At 47.6% G+C, this 21,109-nt stretch overlaps 1 protein-coding gene across 1 annotated transcript in view; it reads left to right on the forward strand.

Moving 5' to 3' along the window:
- The window catches only part of sobpa (sine oculis binding protein homolog (Drosophila) a), a 253,764-nt gene that overhangs the window by 108,863 nt on the left and 123,792 nt on the right, over window positions 1–21,109 (forward strand). Inside the window, 1 exon segment of the mRNA XM_055634988.1 lies at window positions 4,838–5,026. Coding sequence (XP_055490963.1) covers window positions 4,838–5,026 — 189 coding nt within the window.

Genomic DNA, 21,109 nt, shown 5'->3' on the forward strand with positions numbered 1-21,109 from the left:
AGCGGTCCTGAGCTACTATCTACTTCATTGGAGACTCTCGGACTATCTTTGATCGGATTTATCTGGCACTAAATGTTATTTAAGTTATTTCCTTTATCGTGTATCTATACACTGCGAACAACTCGATTATAATCATGTATTGTCTTTCCGCTGACTGGTTAGCACGCAACAAAAGCTTTTCACTGTAGCTCGGTACACGTGACAATAAACTAAACACAAGATTCTTGAGTCTGCAGCCTCTTGTGTCTCCTCTTTCTTAATTACAGTTGCTCTGTTCACTCTGGGTTTCTCAGTGTTTCTTAATGAGCAGCTAACACCATCCGAGAACTGAAATTTACCTGCCAGGTATTGTTTGCAGGTTTCAAGATGTCCAAATTATACACATGCTGGTCATTTGCCACTAAATCAGGAGCCTAGAACACAGAGCACAGTATTATCCTCTCATCTACTCCTCATCTGACAGAAGGCACCTCACATGAATGCACACAGCTGCTGCTCGCTTCTTCCTGCTGCTTTGTCATTATCCAGAGAACTATCTGAACACAACATAGAACAGTTTAAGAAGGAACTGCAGATGGTGGAGCAATCGAAGGTAGACAGAAATGCTGGAGTAACTCAGCGGGTGAGGCAGCATCTATGGAGCGAAGGAATAGGTGATCTTATAGACAATAGGTGCAGGAGTAGGCCATTCGGCCCTTCGAGCCAGCACCGCCATTCAATGTGATCATGGCTGATCATCCCCAATCAGTACCCCGTTCCTGCCTTCTCCCCATATCCCCTGACTCCGCTATTTTTAAGAGCCTTATCTAGCTCTCTCTTGAAAGCATCTAGAGAACCTGCCTCCACCGCCCTCTGAGGCAGAGAATTCCACAGATGTTTCGGGTCGAGACCCTTCTTCAGACTGATGAGGGGATGGAGGTGGGGGGGCGGGAAGAAGAAAGGAAGAGGCGGAGACAGTAGGCTGTGGGAGAGCTGGGAAGGGGAGGGGAAGGAGGGAGAAAGCAGGGACTACCTGAAATTGGAGAAGTCAATGTTCATACCGCTGGGGTGTAAACTACCCAAGCGAAATATGAGGTGCTGCTCCTCCAATTTACGGTGGGACTCACTCTGGCCATGGAGGAGGCCCAGGACAGAAAGGTCGGATTCGGAACGGGAGGGGGAGTTGAAGTGCTGAGCCACCGGGAGATCAGGTTGGTTAATGCGAACTGAGCGGAGGTGTTGGGTGAAGCGATCGCCAAGCCTACACTTGGTCTCACCGATATAGAGCAGCTGACACCTAGAGCAGTGGATACAATAGATGAGGTTGGAGGAGGTGCAGGTGAACCTCTGCCGCACCTGGAAAGACTGCTTAGGTTCATGGATAGAAGCGTGCAGGTAGACACAAAATGCTGGAGTAACTCAGCGGGCGAGGCAGCATCTGTGGAGAGAAGGAATGGGTGACGTTTCGGGTCTCGACCCGAAACGTCACCCATTCCTTCTCTCCATAGATGCTGCCTCGCCCGCTGAGTTACTCCAGCATTTTGTGTCTACCTTCGATTTTATCCAGCATCTGCAGTTCTTTCCCACACATAGAACAGCGCAGCATTGTAACCCACAGGGAGAACGTGCAAACCTCACGCAGACAGCACCCGTGGACAGGATTAACCGCGGGTTTCTGGCGCTGCAAGGTAGCAGCTCTACCGCTGAGCCACGGTCAAATGTCCGCAGTGAGGTAGGCGGTAGGATCAGGACAGTGCCCCACTAATGGAAGGACTCTTTAGAATTTTTTTCTAAAATACTTGAAATAAAATTGGACGCCGACACAGAATTGATTACTCTAGGTACGTCAGAAGCCTGTTGTGAGCTAACACTATTTCAGACGATTCCTTAATTATGGCCTGATAACTGCGAAAAAAATGAATACTTAAATTTTGGAAACACACGTCAGTCCCTACTGTAAAGATGTGGATTACAAACATATAACATATAACCATATAACCATATAACAATTACAGCACGGAAACAGGCCATCTCGGCCCTACAAGTCCGTGCCGAACAACTTTTTTTTTCCCTTAGTCCCACCTGCCTGCACTCATACCATAACCCTCCATTCCCTTCTCATCCATATGCCTATACAATTTATTATTAAATGATACCAATGAACCTGCCTCCACCACTTCCACTGGAAGCTCATTCCACACCGCTACCACTCTCTGAGTAAAGAAGTTCCCCCTCATATTACCCCTAAACTTCTGTCCCTTAATTCTGAAGTCATGTCCTCTTGTTTGAATCTTCCCTATTCTCAAAGGGAAAAGCTTGTCCACATCAGCTCTGTCTATCCCTCTCATCATTTTAAAGACCTCTATCAAGTCCCCCCTTAACCTTCTGCACTCCAGAGAATAAAGACCTAACTTATTCAACCTATCTCTGTAACTTAGTTGTTGAAACCCAGGCAACATTCTAGTAAATCTCCTCTGTACTCTCTCTATTTTGTTGACATCCTTCCTATAATTGGGCGACCAAAATTGTACACCATACTCCTGATTTGGTCTCACCAATGCCTTGGACAATTTTAACATTACATCCCAGCTTCTATACTCAATGCTCTGATTTATAAAGGCTAGCATACCAAAAGCTTTCTTTACCACCCTATCTATATGAGATTCCACCTTCATGTCCGAGACAGTACATTTAGAAAATATTATGCTCGTCCTGGCAGAAAAAACAGATCAATTTTTTAAGACATGGACACCCTTTACCGAATTCTTACAAGGATAGTATGGGGCAACACAACTTTGGATTTAAATCCAACTATGGGTTGGGTGAGGTGGGTGGGGGGGGGGACGACGAGGGGCAGGTATATCTCCACCCTTTTTCTTTTTTTTTTTCCTTTTCCTTTCTTATACCTTTACTCACTCTTTGGCCACTCTACTTTGGTAGTCTAGGGGTCCTATTGTTTCACTTTTTACTTTTTCCTTCTCTCGTTTTTTCTTTCCTTTTCAGGTTAAAAATTAAAAAATTTAAAAAAGGAAAATAAAAACCTAATAACAGAGGGGGAAAAGTTGTTCCTGATTGGTACGCTCTTCCGACCTTCTGTGTCGTCTCCTGATGGTAGCATGGAGAAGGAGGAATGACCCGGGTGGGAATGGTCTTTGATGATGTTGGCGTCTTTCCCGAGGCAGCGTGCGCAGTGCAGATGGAGTCATTGGTGGAGAGTCTGGTCTGTGTGACGGACTGGGCTGCATCCACAACTCTCTGCAGTTTCCTGCAGTCTCGGGCAGAGCTGTCCCCAAAGCAAACTGAGGTGCAACCCGACAGCACGCTTTCTACAGTGCATCTGTACAGTGCAGGAACAGGCTCCTATTAAATCTTTCCCCCCTCACCTTAAACCTATGTCCTCCAGTTCTTGATTCCCCTACTCAGGGCAAGAGACCCAATCTATTCCTCTCATAATTTTGTACACCTCTAGAAGATCATCCCTCATCATCCTGTACACCAAGGAATAAAGTCTTCAATCACTCCCTAAAGCTCAGGCCCTCAAGTCCTGACAACATCTTCGTAAATCTTCCCTGTACCCTTTGCAGCTTGTCAAGCCCTTTCCCACATCAGGAGTACTGTGTAGAGTTTTGGTCTCCTAATTTGAGGAAGGACGTCCTTGTGATTGAGGCAGTGCAGCGTAGGTTCACGTGATTGATCCCTGGGATGGCGGGACTGTCATATGAGGAAAGATCGAAAAGACTGGGCTTGTATTCACTGGAGTTTAGAAGGATGAGGGGGCATCTTATAGAAACATATAAAATTATAAAAGGACTGGCCAAGCTAGATGCAGGAAAAATGTTCCCAATGTTGGGCGAGTCCAGAACCAGGGGCCACAGTCTTAGAATAAAGGGGAGGTCATTTAAGACTGAGGTGAGAAAAAACGTTTTCACCCAGAGAGTTGTGAATTTGTGGAATTCCCTGCCACAGAGGGCAGTGGAGGCCAAGTCACTGGATGGATTTAAGAGAGCGTTAGATAGAGCTCTAGGGGCTAGTGGAGTCAAAGGATATGGGGAGAAGGCAGGCAGGGTTATTGATAGGGGACGATCAGCCATGATCACAATGAATGGCGGTGCTGGCTCGAAGGGTCGAATGGCCTCCTCCTGCACCTATTTTCTATGTTTCTATAACATGGTGCCCAGAACTAAACACAATACTCTAAATGCGGCCTCACCAATGTCTTACGCAACTGCAACATGACCTCCCAACAGATTCTCGGTCTGTGGTCACGGGGAGGACATACAAACTCCGTACAGACGGCACCCACAGTCAGGATGGAACCCGGGTCTCTGGCGCTGTAAGGCAGCAACTCTACCGCTGCGCCACCGTGCCATTGGTACTTACTCCTCATAGATAGACACAGAATGCTGAGGTAACTCAGCAGGACAAGCAGCATCTCTGGAGAGAAGGAATTTTTCACACAGGGAGTTGTGAGTCCGTGGAATTCTCTGTCTCAGAGGGCGGTGGAGGCCGGCTTTCTGGAACCTTTCAAGAGAGAGCTGGATAGGGCTAGATTAAAGATAGCGGAGTCAGGGGATATGGGGAGAAGGCGGGAACGGGGTACTGATTGGGAATGATCAGCCATGATCACATTGAATAGCGGTGCTGGCTCGAAGGGCCGAATGGCCTACTCCTGCACCTATTGTCTATTGTCTTTGTCTATTGGGTGACATTTCGGGCCGAGACCCAAAATTTCACCCATTCCTTCACTCCAGTGATGCTGCCTGTCACGCTGAATTACTCCAGCATTCTGCGCCTATTTGCACCCTTTAACATGTTCTCGAACATGTCACTAATGTTTATTAATACTTTTCATTTGTAGAAAATTCCTTGCCAAAACTGAAACTGTCTGAAGACAGTGTCATAGCTTCACCAACAAACTCCATTTCGAGCTACCCGGGGATGACGGCTGGGAACGGCTTGTCGGATTCACCGGCCGGATCGAAGGATCATGGGGTTGCTTCAATCATCATGCCACTCATCCCACCGCCAATACTCAAGCCGCCAACAGGTAAGGAAACGTTTTGCCCTTCCGCCAAGCTGCACGGTTGGAAACACATAAGAAGGCAACAAACCAGTTTCTTCCAGGGTCCCGACCTGAAACATCACCCACAGTGCCCACCATAATGTTTGGGACAAAGACCCGTCATTTATTTATTTGCTCTGTTTTGTACTCCACAATTTGAGATTTGTAATAGACAAAAAAATCACATGTGGTTAAAGTGTACATTGTCAGATAGGCAAAAATGGCCTTTAATAAAATCTGACAATGTGCACTTTAACCACGGGATTTTTTCTATTAAAAATCTCAAATTCTGGAGTACAAGAGGCAAATAAATAAATGATGGGTCTTTGTCCCAAACATTAAGGAGGGCACTGTGTCCATGTTCTCCACAGCCTGACCTGCTGTGTTACTCCAGCACTTTGTGAAACGTCACCTATCCATGTTCTGCAGATATGCTGCCTGTCCCGCTGAGTTACTCCAGCACTCTGTGAAACGTCACCTATCCATGTTCTGCACAGATGCTGCCTGACCCGCTGAGTTACTCCAGCACTCTGTGAAACATCACCTATCCATGTTCTCCATAGATGCTGCCTGACCCGCTGAGTTACTCCAGCACTCTGTGAAGCGTCACCTATCCATGTTCTCCACAGATGCTGCCTGACCCGCTGAGTTACTCCAGCACTCTGTGAAGCGTCACCTATCCATGTTCTCCACAGATGCTGCCTGACCCGCTGAGTTACTCCAGCATTTTGGTGTTAATCTTCGGCATCAATCAACATCTTGTGGGACCAACTAGCATAGCCTCAGAATCAAAAGACGTACCTTTAGAAAGGAGATGAGGATGTATTTCTTTAGTCAGAGAGTGGTGCATCTGGGGAATTCATTGCCACAGAAGTCAACAGATATTTTGAAAATCGAGATAGATAGATTCTTGATTAATACAGATGTGAGGGGTTATGGGGAGAATGGGTAGAGTTTAGGAGGGAGAGATAAATCAGCCATGATTGAATGGCGAAGTAGACTTGTTGGGTCAGATGGCCTAATTCTGCTCATATCACTTATGAACTTGTGAAGGCACCAAACAGGGACATGTCTGAAGAAGGGTCTAGACCCGAAACGTCATCCATCCTTTTTCTCCAAAGATGCCGGCTGACCCGCTGAGTTACTCCAGCACATTGTGTCTTATCTTCGGTATGAACTAGCATCTGCAGTTCTTTGTTTTTATATATCCATTTCTTTGTATTCTGCTTGTGTGTTTGGTGACAGAACTATGAAGCACAACTGACCAGTGGGCGGCACGGTGGCGCAGCGGTAGAGTTGCTGCCTAGCACCGCCAGAGACTCGGGTTTGATCCTGACCTTGGGTTCTGTCTGTAGGGAGTTTGTACATTCTCCCTGTGACCTGCGTGGGCTAAAGTGCCTGTTTCCACACTGTATCTAAAGGCTGATCCAAGTTCAGTTTAGAAGGTTCTATGTGATCCCTCTCCCCACACACTAGGGGCAATTTTGCTGATGCCAATTAACCTGCAAACCAGGGGCCGCGGAACATGTTTGTAAATGGGGGGGGTTGAACCATCACTGATCATAGGCCTCGGGGGGGGGGGAGCACTCCTCCTCCTCCTCCTCCCTCCTCCTCCATCCTCTCCTCCCTCCTCTCTACTCTCTCTCTCTCTCCTCCTCTCTCTCTCTCTCTCTCTCTCTCTCTCTCTCTCACTTGCCCATCCCTCTCGACTGTGAACCGCGCCGTGATTGTTTTGGATCGAGACCTTCAGACTGAAGCCATATAGATGTAAAACACGATGACTGGAGATGTGTGCTGTCCAACTAAGGGCAGAAATCAGAATCATGTGTTCATCTTTATTGACAGGACACCATAATATATATATTACAGACAAAATAATTTAATGGGTTGCACGGTGGCGCAGCAGTAGAGTTGCTACCTTACAGCACCACAGACCCAGATTTGATCCTGACTACGGGTGCTGTCTGTCCAGTATTTGTACATTCTCCCTATGACCACATAGGGTTTCTCCGGATATTCCGGTTTCTCCCACACCTGAAAGAAGTGCAGGTTTGTAGATTAATTGGCTTCTGTAAATTGTCTCTGGCGTGTAGGATAGAACTGGTGTGCGGTAGATTGCTGGACGGTGTGGATTTGATGGGCTGAAGGGCCTGTTTCCATATATATGGTTTACATATATATCCTAATTTCATTGAACCATATACTTGGTTGACTATGTGGCATTATTTTTGTCTTGTTTCTATAGTCAGGGTAAGATTGATTCATTTATTTGTGCAGAACAGTGATGGAAGTCTCACTCCTCGTGCCTTGTTTCTATATATTTTTTTATATGCGTACAGCATGAATTATAATCTGATTTCCACACATGAATATACTAAGGTCGTTCATGTGCTGCACCTGTTAGCGCCTGGATCTACTGTGGAATGCAATAAGTAATGTAATTTAGCCTAAACTTATTCATACCTAATCCAATTTAAAGCATAAATGTTGCTTTCAAGTGCAAGTTAAAACTCGCTACAGTATGCACCAGATTGCACAATTTCAAGCTGAAAAATGCAAACGCTCCCTGCCAATGGGAGGGGGACACAGTCCTCCCCCCCCCCCCCCCCCCCCCCCCACACCCCCCCTCCCCCCCCCCACCCCCCCCCCCCCCCCCCCCCCCCCCCCCCCCTCCCCCCCCCCCCCCCCCCCCCCCCCCCCCCCTCCAGTCGCTATGCTCCCTCGGGCTTGGTCGCTGCGCTTCCTCGCAATTTCTTACTCTCAGCTCTCACCCGGTGGTGGCAGCCCTGCATTAATCATTAATGCAAATTCCTGAGTCTATACACAGGGAGTAACTGTCTGATGGGTAACTGGAGAGGGAATCGTGCCTTTAGCACCTGAGTGGGTCATGATTTGAACTGAAGCAATTGAACCCTGCAGTAGATGCATTCTACTCTGCAAATAACCTGTAGAAAAATGAATGTTCTGAACTTATGTTGCAGAGCTGGGAATAAAAGGTCTCTGAATCTGAAAACGCACACCTGCAGATTCAGAGACAATTTCTTCCCAGTTGTTACCAGGCCACTGAACCATCCTACCACAACGAGAGAGCGGTCCTGAGCTACTATCTACCTCATTGGAGACCATCGGACTATCTTTAATCAGACTTTACTGGACTAAACGTTATTCCCTTTATCCTCGATCTGCCCACTGTAGACGGGTTGATTGTAGGCATTGTCTTTCCGCTGACTGGATAGCACGCGGCAAAAATGCTTTTTAGTTTTTAAGTATAGTTTTTTAAAGTTTTTTGTTTAGTTTACGAGGAAATAGGCCCTTCGGCCCACTGAGTGTACGTCGACCAATGATCACCTGTACACTAGTTCTATATCCTGCACCTTAGTGGTGATTTACAACAGCCAATTAACCTACAAACCTGCATGTCTTTGGAATATGGGAGGAAACCGGTGCACCCGGAGAAAACCCACGCGGTCACAGGGAGAAACATAGAAAATAGGTGCAGGAGTCGGCCATTCGGCCCTTCGAGCCAGCACCGCCATTCAATATGATCATGGCTGATCATCCAAAATCAGTACAGGTGCACAACCTTTTATCCGAAAGCCTTGGGACCAGACACTTGTCGGATTTCGGACATTTTCGGATTTCAGAATGGAAGATTTTTAGCGTAGATTAGGTAGGTAGCGCGGGCGGCTTGAAAAGTCTGGAGCAGCTGCCTCCTCCCCGGAGACCGGGAGAATCATTGCATAAATGTTAGTCAGTTAGTTTGGAGGGATTTTATGTGGTGGTGGTGGTGTAGGGGTGAAGGGGGAAACTTTAATTCTTAGTCCCCTACCTACCTGGTCGGCGACTCCCAACCTCGCGGAGCTGGGGGCTCCGTCCGGCCGCGGGCGGCGCCAGTTGTAGCTCCGACCCCGGCAACTCTACCCCTGGCTGCGAGGCGCTCCAAATCCAGCGCGGCCCGCGGCCGGACGCCCCAGCTCCGTGAATGTTGGGAGTCGGCGGCGTCGCAGCGCTGGGGATACCAGCGGGCTTTCTTAAAGCAATGCCTTACCGGGTCGCCGTGCGGCAAGCTCCGGATCACTGTGGCCGCCTTCTTCCAGCATGCGCGGGGCGTCGCTGGATTTGGAGCCGCGGAGCTGCGGGCTCCGTCCGGCCGCGGGCGGCGCCGGTTGGAGCTCCGACCCCAGCAACTCTACCCCTGGCTGCGCGGCTCCAAATCCAGCGACGCTCCGCGATGTTGTGTGTCGGCGGCCACAGCGCTCCGGAGCTTGCCGCACGGCGACCCGGTAAGGCATTGCCCGCACCCCGCTGGTATCCCAGCGCTGCGACGCCGCCGACTCCCGACATTCGCGGAGCTGGGGCGTCCAGCCGCGGGCCGCGCTGGATTTGGAGCGCCTCGCAGCCAGGGGTAGAGTTGCCGGGGTCGGAGCTACGACCGGTGCCGCCCACGGCCCCACCGGCCACAGCGCTGCGGAGCTTACTGCACAGCGACCCGGTAAGGCATTGACCGCTCCCCGCCTCTCCGACCAGGTAGGGGACTAAGAATTAAAGTTTACCCCTTCACATAAAAGCCCTCCAAACTAACTGACTAACATTTAAGCAATGATTTACAGATGTTTAAGCGTCTCCCGGTCTCCAGGGAGGAGGCAGCCGCTACAGTAGTACAGACCTGGGTTGACCGTGGGTCGTTTTGGGTCAGGTTTGGCGCCAAACGCGAGCTTTGGTGCGCAGACGACATCTGGAAAAAATGGCCGGTTTTCGGAGCTTTTCGGTTTCTGGAACACCGGATAAAAGGTTGTGCACCTGTACCCCGTTCCTGCTTTTTCCCATTATCCCTTGATTCCTTTAGCCCTAAAGCTAAATCTAACTCTTGAAAACATCCAGTGAATTGGCCTCCTCTGCCTCTTGTGGCAGAGAATTCCACAGATTCACAACTCTCTGGGTGAAAATGATTTTCCTCATCTCAGTCCAAAAATGGCCTACCCCTTATTCTTAAATTGTGACCCCTGGTTCTCTGCACAAACTCCGTACAGACAGCACCCGTAGTCAGGATCGAACCCAGGTAGCTGGTGCTGTAAGGCAGCAACTCTACCGCTGTGCCACTCTGCAGTTGGTAATAAGCAAACCACCTCATAGATGGACACAAAATGCTGGAGTAACTCAGCGGGACAGGCAACATCTCTGGAGAGAAGGAATGGTTGACGTTTTGGGTCAAGACCCTTCTTCAGACCTGAAGAAGTCTAAAGAAGGGTCTTGATCCAAAACATCACCCAGTCCTCCTCTCCAGAGATGTTGCCTGTCCCGCTGAGTTACTCCAACATTTTGTGTCTATCTTCATTGATAATCAGCGTCTGCAGTTCCTTCCGACAAAAAACGATTCCTCATGTCTACCAGAAAAATATTTCTCTCCAATGTTTCATTTTAGTTTAGTTTAGAGATACAGCGCGGGAACAGGGCCTTTTGCCCACCAAGTCCGTGCCGACCAGCTATTCACCCCGCACACTGACACTATCCTACACACACACACCAGGGTCAATTTACATTTATACCGAGCCAATAAACCTACAAACCTGTACGTCTTTGGAGTGTGGGAGGAACTCACGCAGGTCTTGGGGAGAACGTACAAACTCCATACAGACAGCAGCCGTAGTCAGGATCGAACCCGGGTCTCTGGCGCTATGAGGCAGCGACTCTACCGCTGCGTCACCGTGCCGCCATGAGTGAGGTCAGGACCGCACTCTAGCCGTTCAGTTGCCTGGTAACTGTATGACGCTGAAATGTCAACAAAGTTTGTTTCACCAGCGATAATCCAAAGATGAATCAGTGACAGCTTCAGATATAAGGAGATAAATCAAACAATGGAATTACAGCAAGTTCTATTCATTGGGCTGCCCAGAACTAGAACATTGGAGAACTAAATTGAGAAGATTTAAACTACACTACACAATGGCGGCACAGTGGCACAGCGGTAGAGTTGCTGTCTTACAGTGCCAGAGACCCAAGCTCCCCTTGAAGGCGTGGGTTTTCTCCGAGATCTTCGGTTTCTTCCCATATTCCAAAGACGTGCAGGTTTGTAGCTTAATTGGCTTGGCATAAATGTTTTAAATTGTCCCTTATGTGTAAGGTTGCATTAATGCGCGGGGATCACTGGTCGGCGTGGACTCGGTGGGCCCAGGAGCCGGTTTCCCGGCTGTATCTTAACTAAACTAAACTACCATACACCTCATTGGAGACCTTTGAACTTTGTTCAATCGAAATGTATCAGACCGATATTATTTTATATTCTTGCATTAAATGTTGTGGTCCAGACACTCCAAGCCGCTGAGAGTGTTCTCCCGACTCTGGAGTTCCATCATCTGGCGGAGGGAATACATCGAAGTCCCTCGCCCTGAGCACAGGATCGCCCCAGGGTTGCGTCCTCAGCCCCCTATTGTACTCCCTGTACACACATGACTGTGTGGCTAGGTTCAGCTCCAACTCAATAATCAAGTTTGCTGATGACACTGTGGTGGTGGGCCTGATCTCAGACAATGATGAGAAGGCCTACCGGGAGGAGGTGGCTGATCTAGCACTCTGGTGTCAGGACAACAGCCTCCTCTTGAACATCAAAAAAACTAAGGAGCTGATCATGGACTTTAGGAGGGCACATCATCCGAGGACGTACACTCCATTGAGGATAAATGGGGATACTGTGGATAGGGTGCACTGTTTTAAATATCTGGGAGTCCACATCTCCGAGGATATGACATGGACATCACACGCCTCAGCACTCGTGAGTAAGGCAAGGCAGCGCCTTTACCACCTCAGGCAATTGAGGAAATTCAGAGTGTCTCCGAGGATCCTCCAGTGCTTCTACGCAGCGGCGGTGGAAAGCATCTTGTCCGGAAATATTACAATCTGGTTTGGGAATTGCTCTGCCCAGGACAAGAAGGCTCTGCAGAGAGTAGTGCGTTCGGCCGAACTTCACTATGGGAACTTCACTCGCCCCCCTGCAGGAACTATACAACAGGAGGTGCAACTCCTGAGCCAATAAGATCATGGGAGACCCCTTCCACCCCTGCAACGGACTGTTCCAGCTGCTACGGTCAGGCAAACGCCTCCGTTGCCAACTCCTATCTCACCAGGGACTAACTTTACTGAACCAATCTACTGCTTTTTTTTAAAATTGCTGTTTTTTTTCCCTTTTTCCTTCCGCCCACAATATTTAATATGTAAAAGAATATGTGATTCTGTTCCATTCTGTTTGTAGTTGTTTGTTTGTTTGTTTGTTTTTTTGTACAAAGTCCGCGAGCATTGCCACTTTTCATTTCACTGCACATCTCGTATGTGTATGTGACGAATAAACTTGACGACTTGACTGAGCATCGGGCTGCCGTCACTGCGACTGCGGAGGCCTCAATAGGCCCGACTATGGGTGAACAGGGGACGGGACTGGACTTTTCTGCTTTCCCCCACAGTGGGAACCATTGTGGGGGGATGTTTTCATGTTTATTGTTAAATTGTTAAATTCTTTAATGTTGTGCCTTATCTTTATTTGTGTGCTGCAATGGCAAGTCAAATTTCACTACTTGGTGTATGTGATAATAAATGTCCTTTGTATCCTTGTATCCTTGTACCCTTTATCATTTTACTTTGCACTGTGGACAGCATGATTATATTCATGAATAGTTTTTTTCTTGGCAGGAGAGCATACAAACAAATGATTTTCACCGTATCTCAGGGCACATGACAATAATAAACGACACTAAATAACTGTCTTTAGACATGTGGTGCAAATGGACTTGGGCGTACACGTGCAGGATTCCCAAAAAGTTAATTTGCAAATTCGAATCGGTAGCAAGGAAGGCAAATGCAACGTTCGCATTTAATTTGACAGGACAAGAATAAAGACGGGGATGGAATGCTGAGGCTCTATAAGGCGCTGGTCAGGCTGCATTTGGAATATTGTGAGCGATTTTGGACCCCCGTAGGGGGGATGGATGTGCTGCTGGCTCTGGAGAGGGTCCAGAGGAGAATGATCCTAAGAATGAGTAGGTTAACATATGATGAGCGTTTGACGGCACTGGGCCTGCACTCGCTGGAGTTTAGAAGAATGAGGTGGAAGGAAGGAAGTTGAAATAGTGAAAGGCCTGGATAGAGTGGATGTGGAGAGGATGATTCCACTAGTGGGCGAGTCTGGGACCAGAGGTCATGTACAACAGGCTTGTAGCGCTAAATGGCCTAATTCTGCTCCTGTGACTTATGGTCTTATGAGTTGTGCAATTGCAGTGGCTGCTGGGCATATAACTTGATTCTATTAATATTTCTAAGCTGATAAGTGGATCCTGCTTTTGTTTATAAATTCCACTCAAATTGGAAGTGTACAGTAAGTGGTCAATAACAGCATCCCCGTCATCTGATCCTATGGACATGTTTCACTCGAGTGTAATGTTATACTTGGCTCAATTGTCTGAAATCGAGCACCCATTTTAACCACTCTACAGTGAAATGTTACCAATGTTTAGGGTCATTATTGTCACGTGTATCCGAAACACAGTGAAAAGCTTTATATATTTTTTTAATTTAGAGATACAGTTGGGGTCTCGACCCGAAACATCACCCATTTCCATCTCTCCAGAGATGCTGCCTGACCCGCTGAGTTACTCCATCACTCTGTGAAACGTCACCTATCCATGTTCTCCACAGATGCTGCCTGACCCGCTGAGTTACTCCAGCACTCTGTGAAACGTCACCTATCCACGTTCTCCACAGATGCTGCCTGACCCGCTGAGTTACTACATCACTCTGTGAAACGTCACCTATCCACGTTCTCCACAGATGCTGCCTGACCCGCTGAGTTACTCCAGCACTCTGTGAAACGTCACCTATCCATGTTCTCCACAGATGCTGCCTGACCCGCTGAGTTACTCCAGCACTCTGTGAAACGTCACCTATCCATGTTCTCCACAGATGCTGCCTGACCCGCTGAGTTACTCCAGCACTTTGTGTCCTTTTGTCTATTAACCAGCATCTACAGTTCCTGTTTCTACAACCTGTTGGGCGGCATGGTAGCGCAGAGATAGAGTTGCTGCTTTGCGGCAGGAGAGACCAGGATTCTATCCTGACTGTGGGTGCTATCTGTACGGAGTTTGTCACATGAGGACATGTTTAACGTGAACATTTTAAGATGAACCTGAGGGGTAACATTTTAGACAATGGACAATAGGTGCGGGAGAAGGGCATTCGGCCCTTTGAGCCATTCAACGTGATCATGGCTGATTATCCCCAATCAGTACCCCGTTCCTGCCTTCCCCTGACTCCGCTATCTTTAAGAGCCCTATCTAGCACTCTCTTGAAAGTATCCAGAGAACCGGCCTCCACTGCCCTCAGAGGCAGAGAATTCCACAGACTCACCACTCTCTGTGAGAAAAGATGATGGTCGGTGTATGGAACCAGCTGCCAGAGGAGGTAGTTGAGACAGGCACTTTTACAGTATTGAGAAGACACTTGGACAGATACATGTAAGAATTGCAGATGCTAAGGCACACAAGGACACAAACTCAGCAGGTCAGGCAGCATCTCTGGAGAACATGGATAGGTGACGTTTCACAGAGTGCTGGAGTAACTCAGTGGGTCAGGCAGCATCTGTGGAGAACATGGATAGGTGACGTTTCACAGAGTGCTGGAGTAACTCAGCGGGTCAGGCAGAATCTGTGGAGAACATGGATAGGTGACGTTTCGGGACAAGACCTTTCTTCAGACTGATTGTAGTGGGGGGGGGGGGGGGGGGGAGAAGAAACCTGGAAAAGGGGAGAGGCGGGACAAAGCCTGCCAAGTAATATTTTGACACAGGCTAGGGGGTTATTTTGGAGGCAGATAGGTCGCACAAAGACCAGAGATAAGAGCAATGGATGTGAGACAGGTTTGAGGAGTTGTGGACCATGAAGCCAGGGGGAGGAAAGTTAACTCCAACTAACCCCCCCCCCCCCTCTATTCTACCCCATATCCCCCTTCCGCAGCTCTTAGACCTATTGGTCCTATCTCTGGCCTTTGTTCCATTCAACTGCCTGTCAAAAAAATCCCCTTCACCTGAGTCAGTTTGAAGAAGGGTCTCAACCGGAAACGCCATCCATTCCTTCTGTCCTGAGATGCTACCTGTCCCACTGCAGTTCTTTCCTACACATTTGGCTTATTTCCGGACAGGCTTTGTCCCGCCTTTCCCCTTTTCCAGCTTTCTTCTCCCCTCCCCTACAATCAGTCTGAAGATGGGTCCAGTCACCCGTTTTCCAAACCTGACCCGCTGAGTTACTCCCACTCTGTGAAACGTCACCTATCATGTTCTCCAGAGATGCTGCCTGACTGCTGAGTTACTCCAACACTCTGTGTCACCTATCCATGTTCTCCAGTACTACTCTGTGAAACGTCACCTATCCATGTTCTCCACAGATGCTGCCTGACCCCTGAGCACTCTGTGTCACCTATCCATGTTCTCCACAGAACTGAGTTACTCCAGCACCTATCACCCATGTTCTCCACAGATGCTGCCTGACCCACTGAGTTACTCCAGCACTCTGTGAAACGTCACCTATCCATGTTCTCCAGGAATGGGTGACATTTTGGGTCGAGACCCTTCTTCAGTCTACAATATTTTACTGTATGCCTATCTTCAGTGTATAAGCAGCATCTACAGTTCCTTCCTATATATTTTCTACATCACTGAGTCCCTACCAGCATTGCAAACCTAGAAAATAGGTTTCAGGAGTAGGCCATTCGGCCCTTCTAGCCAGCACCGCCATTCAGTATGATCATGGCTGATCATCCAAAATCAGTACCCCCCGTTCCGGCTTTCTCCCCATATCCCTTGATTCCATTAGCTGTAAGAGCTATATCTAACTCTCTCTTGAATACATCTGTAGTGGAATACAACTGTACTGGAATAATTTGGCTTGATTTGCAATTAGTTTTGGACCACAAGTTGTCAGCACGAGAAATTAAGACATATTGCAGTCTTTACTGTATCAAATGCCATCAGCCATTTCTCAATGAAATATGGTGTAAATGGAATGAAGCCCTCAAGGAACGTCTGATATCATGAGAGAAATAGATCGGGTGAACGCAAAGAGTCTCTTGCCCAGTGTAGGGGGATCGAGAATCAGAGGACATAGGTTTAAGGTGAGGGGGGAAAGATTCAATTGGAACCTGAGGGGTAACCTAATCACTCAAAGGGTGCTGGGTGTATGGAATGAGCTGCCGGAGGAGGTAGTTGTTGCAAGGACAATTGCAACGTTTAAGAAACATTCAGCCAAGCACATGGATAGGATAGGTTTAGGGCAGGCTCGTGCCATCATGGTAGGCTAGGTAGGCAGTGCCTACCCTGACTAAAATGATAAAAAGGTCATTATCAAATATAAATAGTAAAAATTTCCAATTCATTTAGTAAAATCAGTATTTATTATTAAATGGTTATTATTTTAATAATCAATCTTAGGTATGCATAATTCTCCCGTGCCTTTCATCCGCAGTACGTGTAACTACGCTCAACGCACGTGCCGTGGACGCTACTTCAAGCCTTCATTGACAATGGGCAACAAAGGCAGCTGAAATCCTGCCTTTGCAGCGTGGAGTGCACGCGTGTGTGTTACGCATGCCCACAGGCGAGGAGACCAATCTGCGCATGCCCGTTTAAAATATTTGTTTTAAGTCGACTGACTGCCTACAGGACCGATATGCGCATGCAAGGTTTTACTATTAGTTTTTTCCCCTGCGCATCCGTGTTTTTTTTTTACAATTTTAAAGGTTGACCGACTGCCCAGTGCCTACCCTGAGTAATTACTCACAGCACGTGCCTGGTTTAGGGGGATATCGGCGAAAGGTATGCAGGTGGGACTAGTGTAGATGGGGCATGTTGATCGATGGGGGCATGTTGGCCCAAAAAGACCTCTTTTCAAGCTGTATGACTCTAAATGAATTTTTAAAATGTCAACGATATGCCAAAGTATTGGCCAGGCAGATTGTGTTTAAAGTGTTGATCTGGTGTCACATTGCTATTGTGCTTCTGCAATTGTCCTAATGTACAGGATGGGAAATTGGTACAAATGGCTAAATGGATTTGGTTCAGATTTCATACAGGAGCAGACTTTATCCTACACTGTTGTAATCCTTCTGAAGATTCCTGGTGTGTTGTTTTGCACCCTGTGTTTAATTCATTTCTGAAATACACACAAAAGCTATTTGGTATAATTACCAGTTTCATAAGCACGTGGTTTTGTTTTGTCGTCTTCCTTCCATGAAACCCCTTGTTTTATTAAGGCTTGGATAGAGTGGATGCAGAGAGGATGTTTCCACTAGTGCGAGAGTCTAGCACCAGAGGGCGGACCCTCAGAATAAAAGGACGTTCCTTCAGAAAGGCGATTATTTCATCAGAGGGTGGTGAATCTGTGGAATTCATTGCCACAGAAGGCTGTGGAGGCCAAGTCTATGGATATTCTTAAGACGGAGATTGACAGGTTCATGATTAGTACGGGTGTCAGGGGTTCTGGGGAGAAGGCAGGGGGATGGGGTTGAGAGGGAAAGATAAGAGAGGACCATGATTGAATGGTGAAGTAGCCTTGATGGGCCAAATGCCTTAATTCTGCTCCTGGAACTTATCAACTTATTGTGATCATCCCTGCTGTTCATATCTAGTCCATGCCATCAGTACAAGGTCAGGACAGTCACAAGTCTAGTCAAGTCAAGTTTATTCGGCACGTACACATACGAGATGTGCAGTGAAATGAAAAGTGGCAATGCTCGGGGACTCTGTGCAAAAAAACAAACAAACAACCAAACAAACTACAAACAGAATGGAACAGAATCACATATTCTTTTACATACTAAATATTGTGGGCGGAAGGAAAAAGGGAAAAAAAACAGCAATTTAAAAAAAAGCAGTAGAGTGGTTCAGTAGAGTTAGTCCCTGGTGAGATAAGAGTTTACAGTCCTAATGGCCTCTGGGAAAAAACTCCTTCTCAACCTCTCCGTTCTCACAGCATGGCAACGGAGGCGTTTGCCTGACCGTAGCAGCTGGAACAGTCCGTTGAAGGGGTGGAAGGGGTCTCCCATGATTTTATTGGCTCTGGAGTTGCACCTCCTGATGTATAGTTCCTGCAGGGGGGCGAGTGAAGTTCCCACAGTGCGTTCGGCCGAACGCACTACTCACTGCAGAGCCTTCTTGTCCTGGGCAGAGCAATTCCCAAACCAGATTGTAATATTTCCGGACAAGATGCTTTCCACCGCCGCTGAGTAGAAGCACTGGAGGATCCTCAGAGACCCTCTGAATTTCCTCAATTGCCTGAGGTGGTAAAGGCGCTGCCTTGCCTTACTCACGAGTGCTGAGGCGTGTGATGCCCATGTCATATCCTCAGAGATGTGGACTCCCAGGTATTTAAAACAGCTCACCCTATCCACAGTATCCCCATTTATCCTCAATGGAGTGTACGCCCTCGGATGATGTGCCCTCCTAAAGTCCACATTGAACAGCTGTCTCACTGGAACCATTTCTTGTAGAGCATCAGGCAGTTAGACTCAGATTTTTAACCAGGGTGCATGGAATGAGCCTCAGAGGGCGGTGGAGGGCGGTTCTCTGGATACTTTTAAAAGAGAGCTAGTTAGGGCTCATAAAGATAGCGGAGTCAGGGGATATGGGGAGAAGGCAGGAACGGGGTACTGATTGGGGATGATCAGCCATGATCACATTGAATGGCGGTGCTGGCTCGAAGGTAGAGCTCGAAGGCTGTCTATTGGTAGAGGAATCAAGAACCAGAAGACATGGGCTTAAGGTGAGAGGGGAAAGATTTCATAGAATCCTGAGAGGCAACGTTTTAACTTGGGAGGGTGGTGGGTATATAGAACGAGCTGCCAGAAGAGGTAATTGAGGCAAGTACTATAAAGACATTAAAAAGACGCCAAGTGCTGGAGTATCTCAGCGGGTCAGGCAGCAACTCTGGAGAAATTGGCTGTGCCATTCCAGGGTTCGTCTCCTAACCTGAGCAAATACATTCTTGCCATAGAGGGAGTGCAGAGAAGGTTCACCAGGCTGATTCCTGGGATGTCAGGACTTTCATATGAAGAAAGACTGGATAGACTCGGCTTGTACTCGCTAGAATTTAGAAGATTGAGGGGGGATCTTATAGAAACTTACAAAATTCTTAAGGGGTTGGACAGGCTAGATGCAGGAAGATTGTTCCCGATGTTGGGGAAGTTCAGAACTAGGGGTCACAGTTTAAGGATAAGGGGGAAGTCTTTTAGGACCGAGATGAGAAAAACATTTTTTACACAGAGAGTGGTGAATCTGTGGAATTTTCTGCCACAGAAGGTAGTTGAGGCCAGTTCATTGGCTATATTTAAGAGGGAGTTAGATGTGTCCCTTGTGGCTAAAGGGATCAGAGGGTATGGAGAGAAGGCAGGTATGGGATACTGAGTTGGATGATCAGCCATAATCATATAGAATGGCGGTGCAGGCTCGAAGGGCCGAATGGCCTACTCCTGCACCTATTTTCTATGTTTCTCTGCCTGCCCCGGGACTGGCTACAGTTCCCAGGTCGCGAAAATTAATTGAAAAAAAACACGCCTGCGGGCTGGATGATTTTGGGTTACGGGCCGGATCAGGCCCGTAGGCCGTAGGTTGCCGAAACCCTGGTTTGGAGGGATATGGGCCAAACGTGGGCAAACGGGAGTAGCTAAGATAGGGCATGTTGGTCAGTATGGACGAGTTGGGCCGAAGAGCTTGTTTTGTACTGTTTGACTAATATATAATACGAATATAAGATTAGACTTTTAGATCAGAAATACAGTGCAGAAACAGACCTTTTGGGTCACCGAGTCTGCGCCAACCAACAATCATCCCGTCACACTAACACTATCCTGCACACTAGGTGTTTAAGAAAGAACTGCAGATGTTAGAAAATCGAAGGAGCGAAGGAAATAGGCAACGTATTGGCCCTATTTCCTTCGCTCCATAGATGCTGCTGCACCCGCTGAGTTTCTCCAGCATTTCTGTCTACCTACACACTAGGGTCAATTTACAATTTTTACCGAAGCCAATTAACCTGCAACCCTGTACGTTTTTGGAGTGTGGTTGCAAACCGGCGCACCTGGAGAAAACCCACGCCATCACATGGAGAACGTACAAACTCCGCACAGACAGCACCCGTAGTCTAGCGCCGCTGCGCCACCGTGCTGCTCCTTACATTGGAAATATCTTACATTTGGTTCATTTACAGCTTGTGCCTTTTGGACAGTCAATGAAGCAGCGAAAAAGGGCGATTGATTTAGTACTATTTCAACCCGAAAGAAACAAAGAAATATCAGAGTTTCTGATTGTAGTGCATGGTGTATGATCCGACTGGTTCTGTTAGGAGGGGGGGATGGGCAGTGGACTTGCGTTCAGCAGTAATGCATGATAATTACAGTTTAAACCTGGACAGCTGGCTGACGACCGTCTTTGAAGAATAAACTCGTCAGGAACACACGGACAAGGTTTTTACACTGGAAGCTAACAGCCTCAGGCAGTGTCTACCCACGCATCCAGAACTGTCAACATTCATGCCATAGATCATGTGTGCTTCTCTGCCTAACTTTACTTCCTACATTGTTTCTGCCACTCGCTGTTATAATTATGGGTTTCTCAAAAGCGTGATCATTAAAAGTTTATAAACATTTCATACAGTAAAGCATTAAGTGGATTGCTTGTAGGAGCATTATATTTTTTCATTCATGGTATGTGGGAAGATACAGTCGACTTCACTATGTCATATCCATTTCTAACCACTGAAATGTGTTGCGATCTTGAGACTTACCAGCCTTTTGGATGTACTCCCACAAGGTACAGACTGGTGAACATATAAGATTGTTGAGGGCTTGGACATGCTAGAGGCAGGAAACATGTTCCCGATGTTGGGGGAGTCCAGAACCAGGGGTCACACAGTTTAAGAATAAGGAGTAAGCCATTTAGAACGGAGACGACGAAACACTTTTTCTCACAGAGAGTGGTGAGTCTGGGGAATTCTCTTCCTCAGAGGGCGGTGGAGGCAGGTTCTCTGGATGCTTTCAAGA

The sequence above is a fragment of the Leucoraja erinacea genome, chromosome 5 (genome assembly GCF_028641065.1).
Source record: "Leucoraja erinacea ecotype New England chromosome 5, Leri_hhj_1, whole genome shotgun sequence".
Lineage (NCBI taxonomy): Eukaryota > Metazoa > Chordata > Chondrichthyes > Rajiformes > Rajidae > Leucoraja > Leucoraja erinaceus.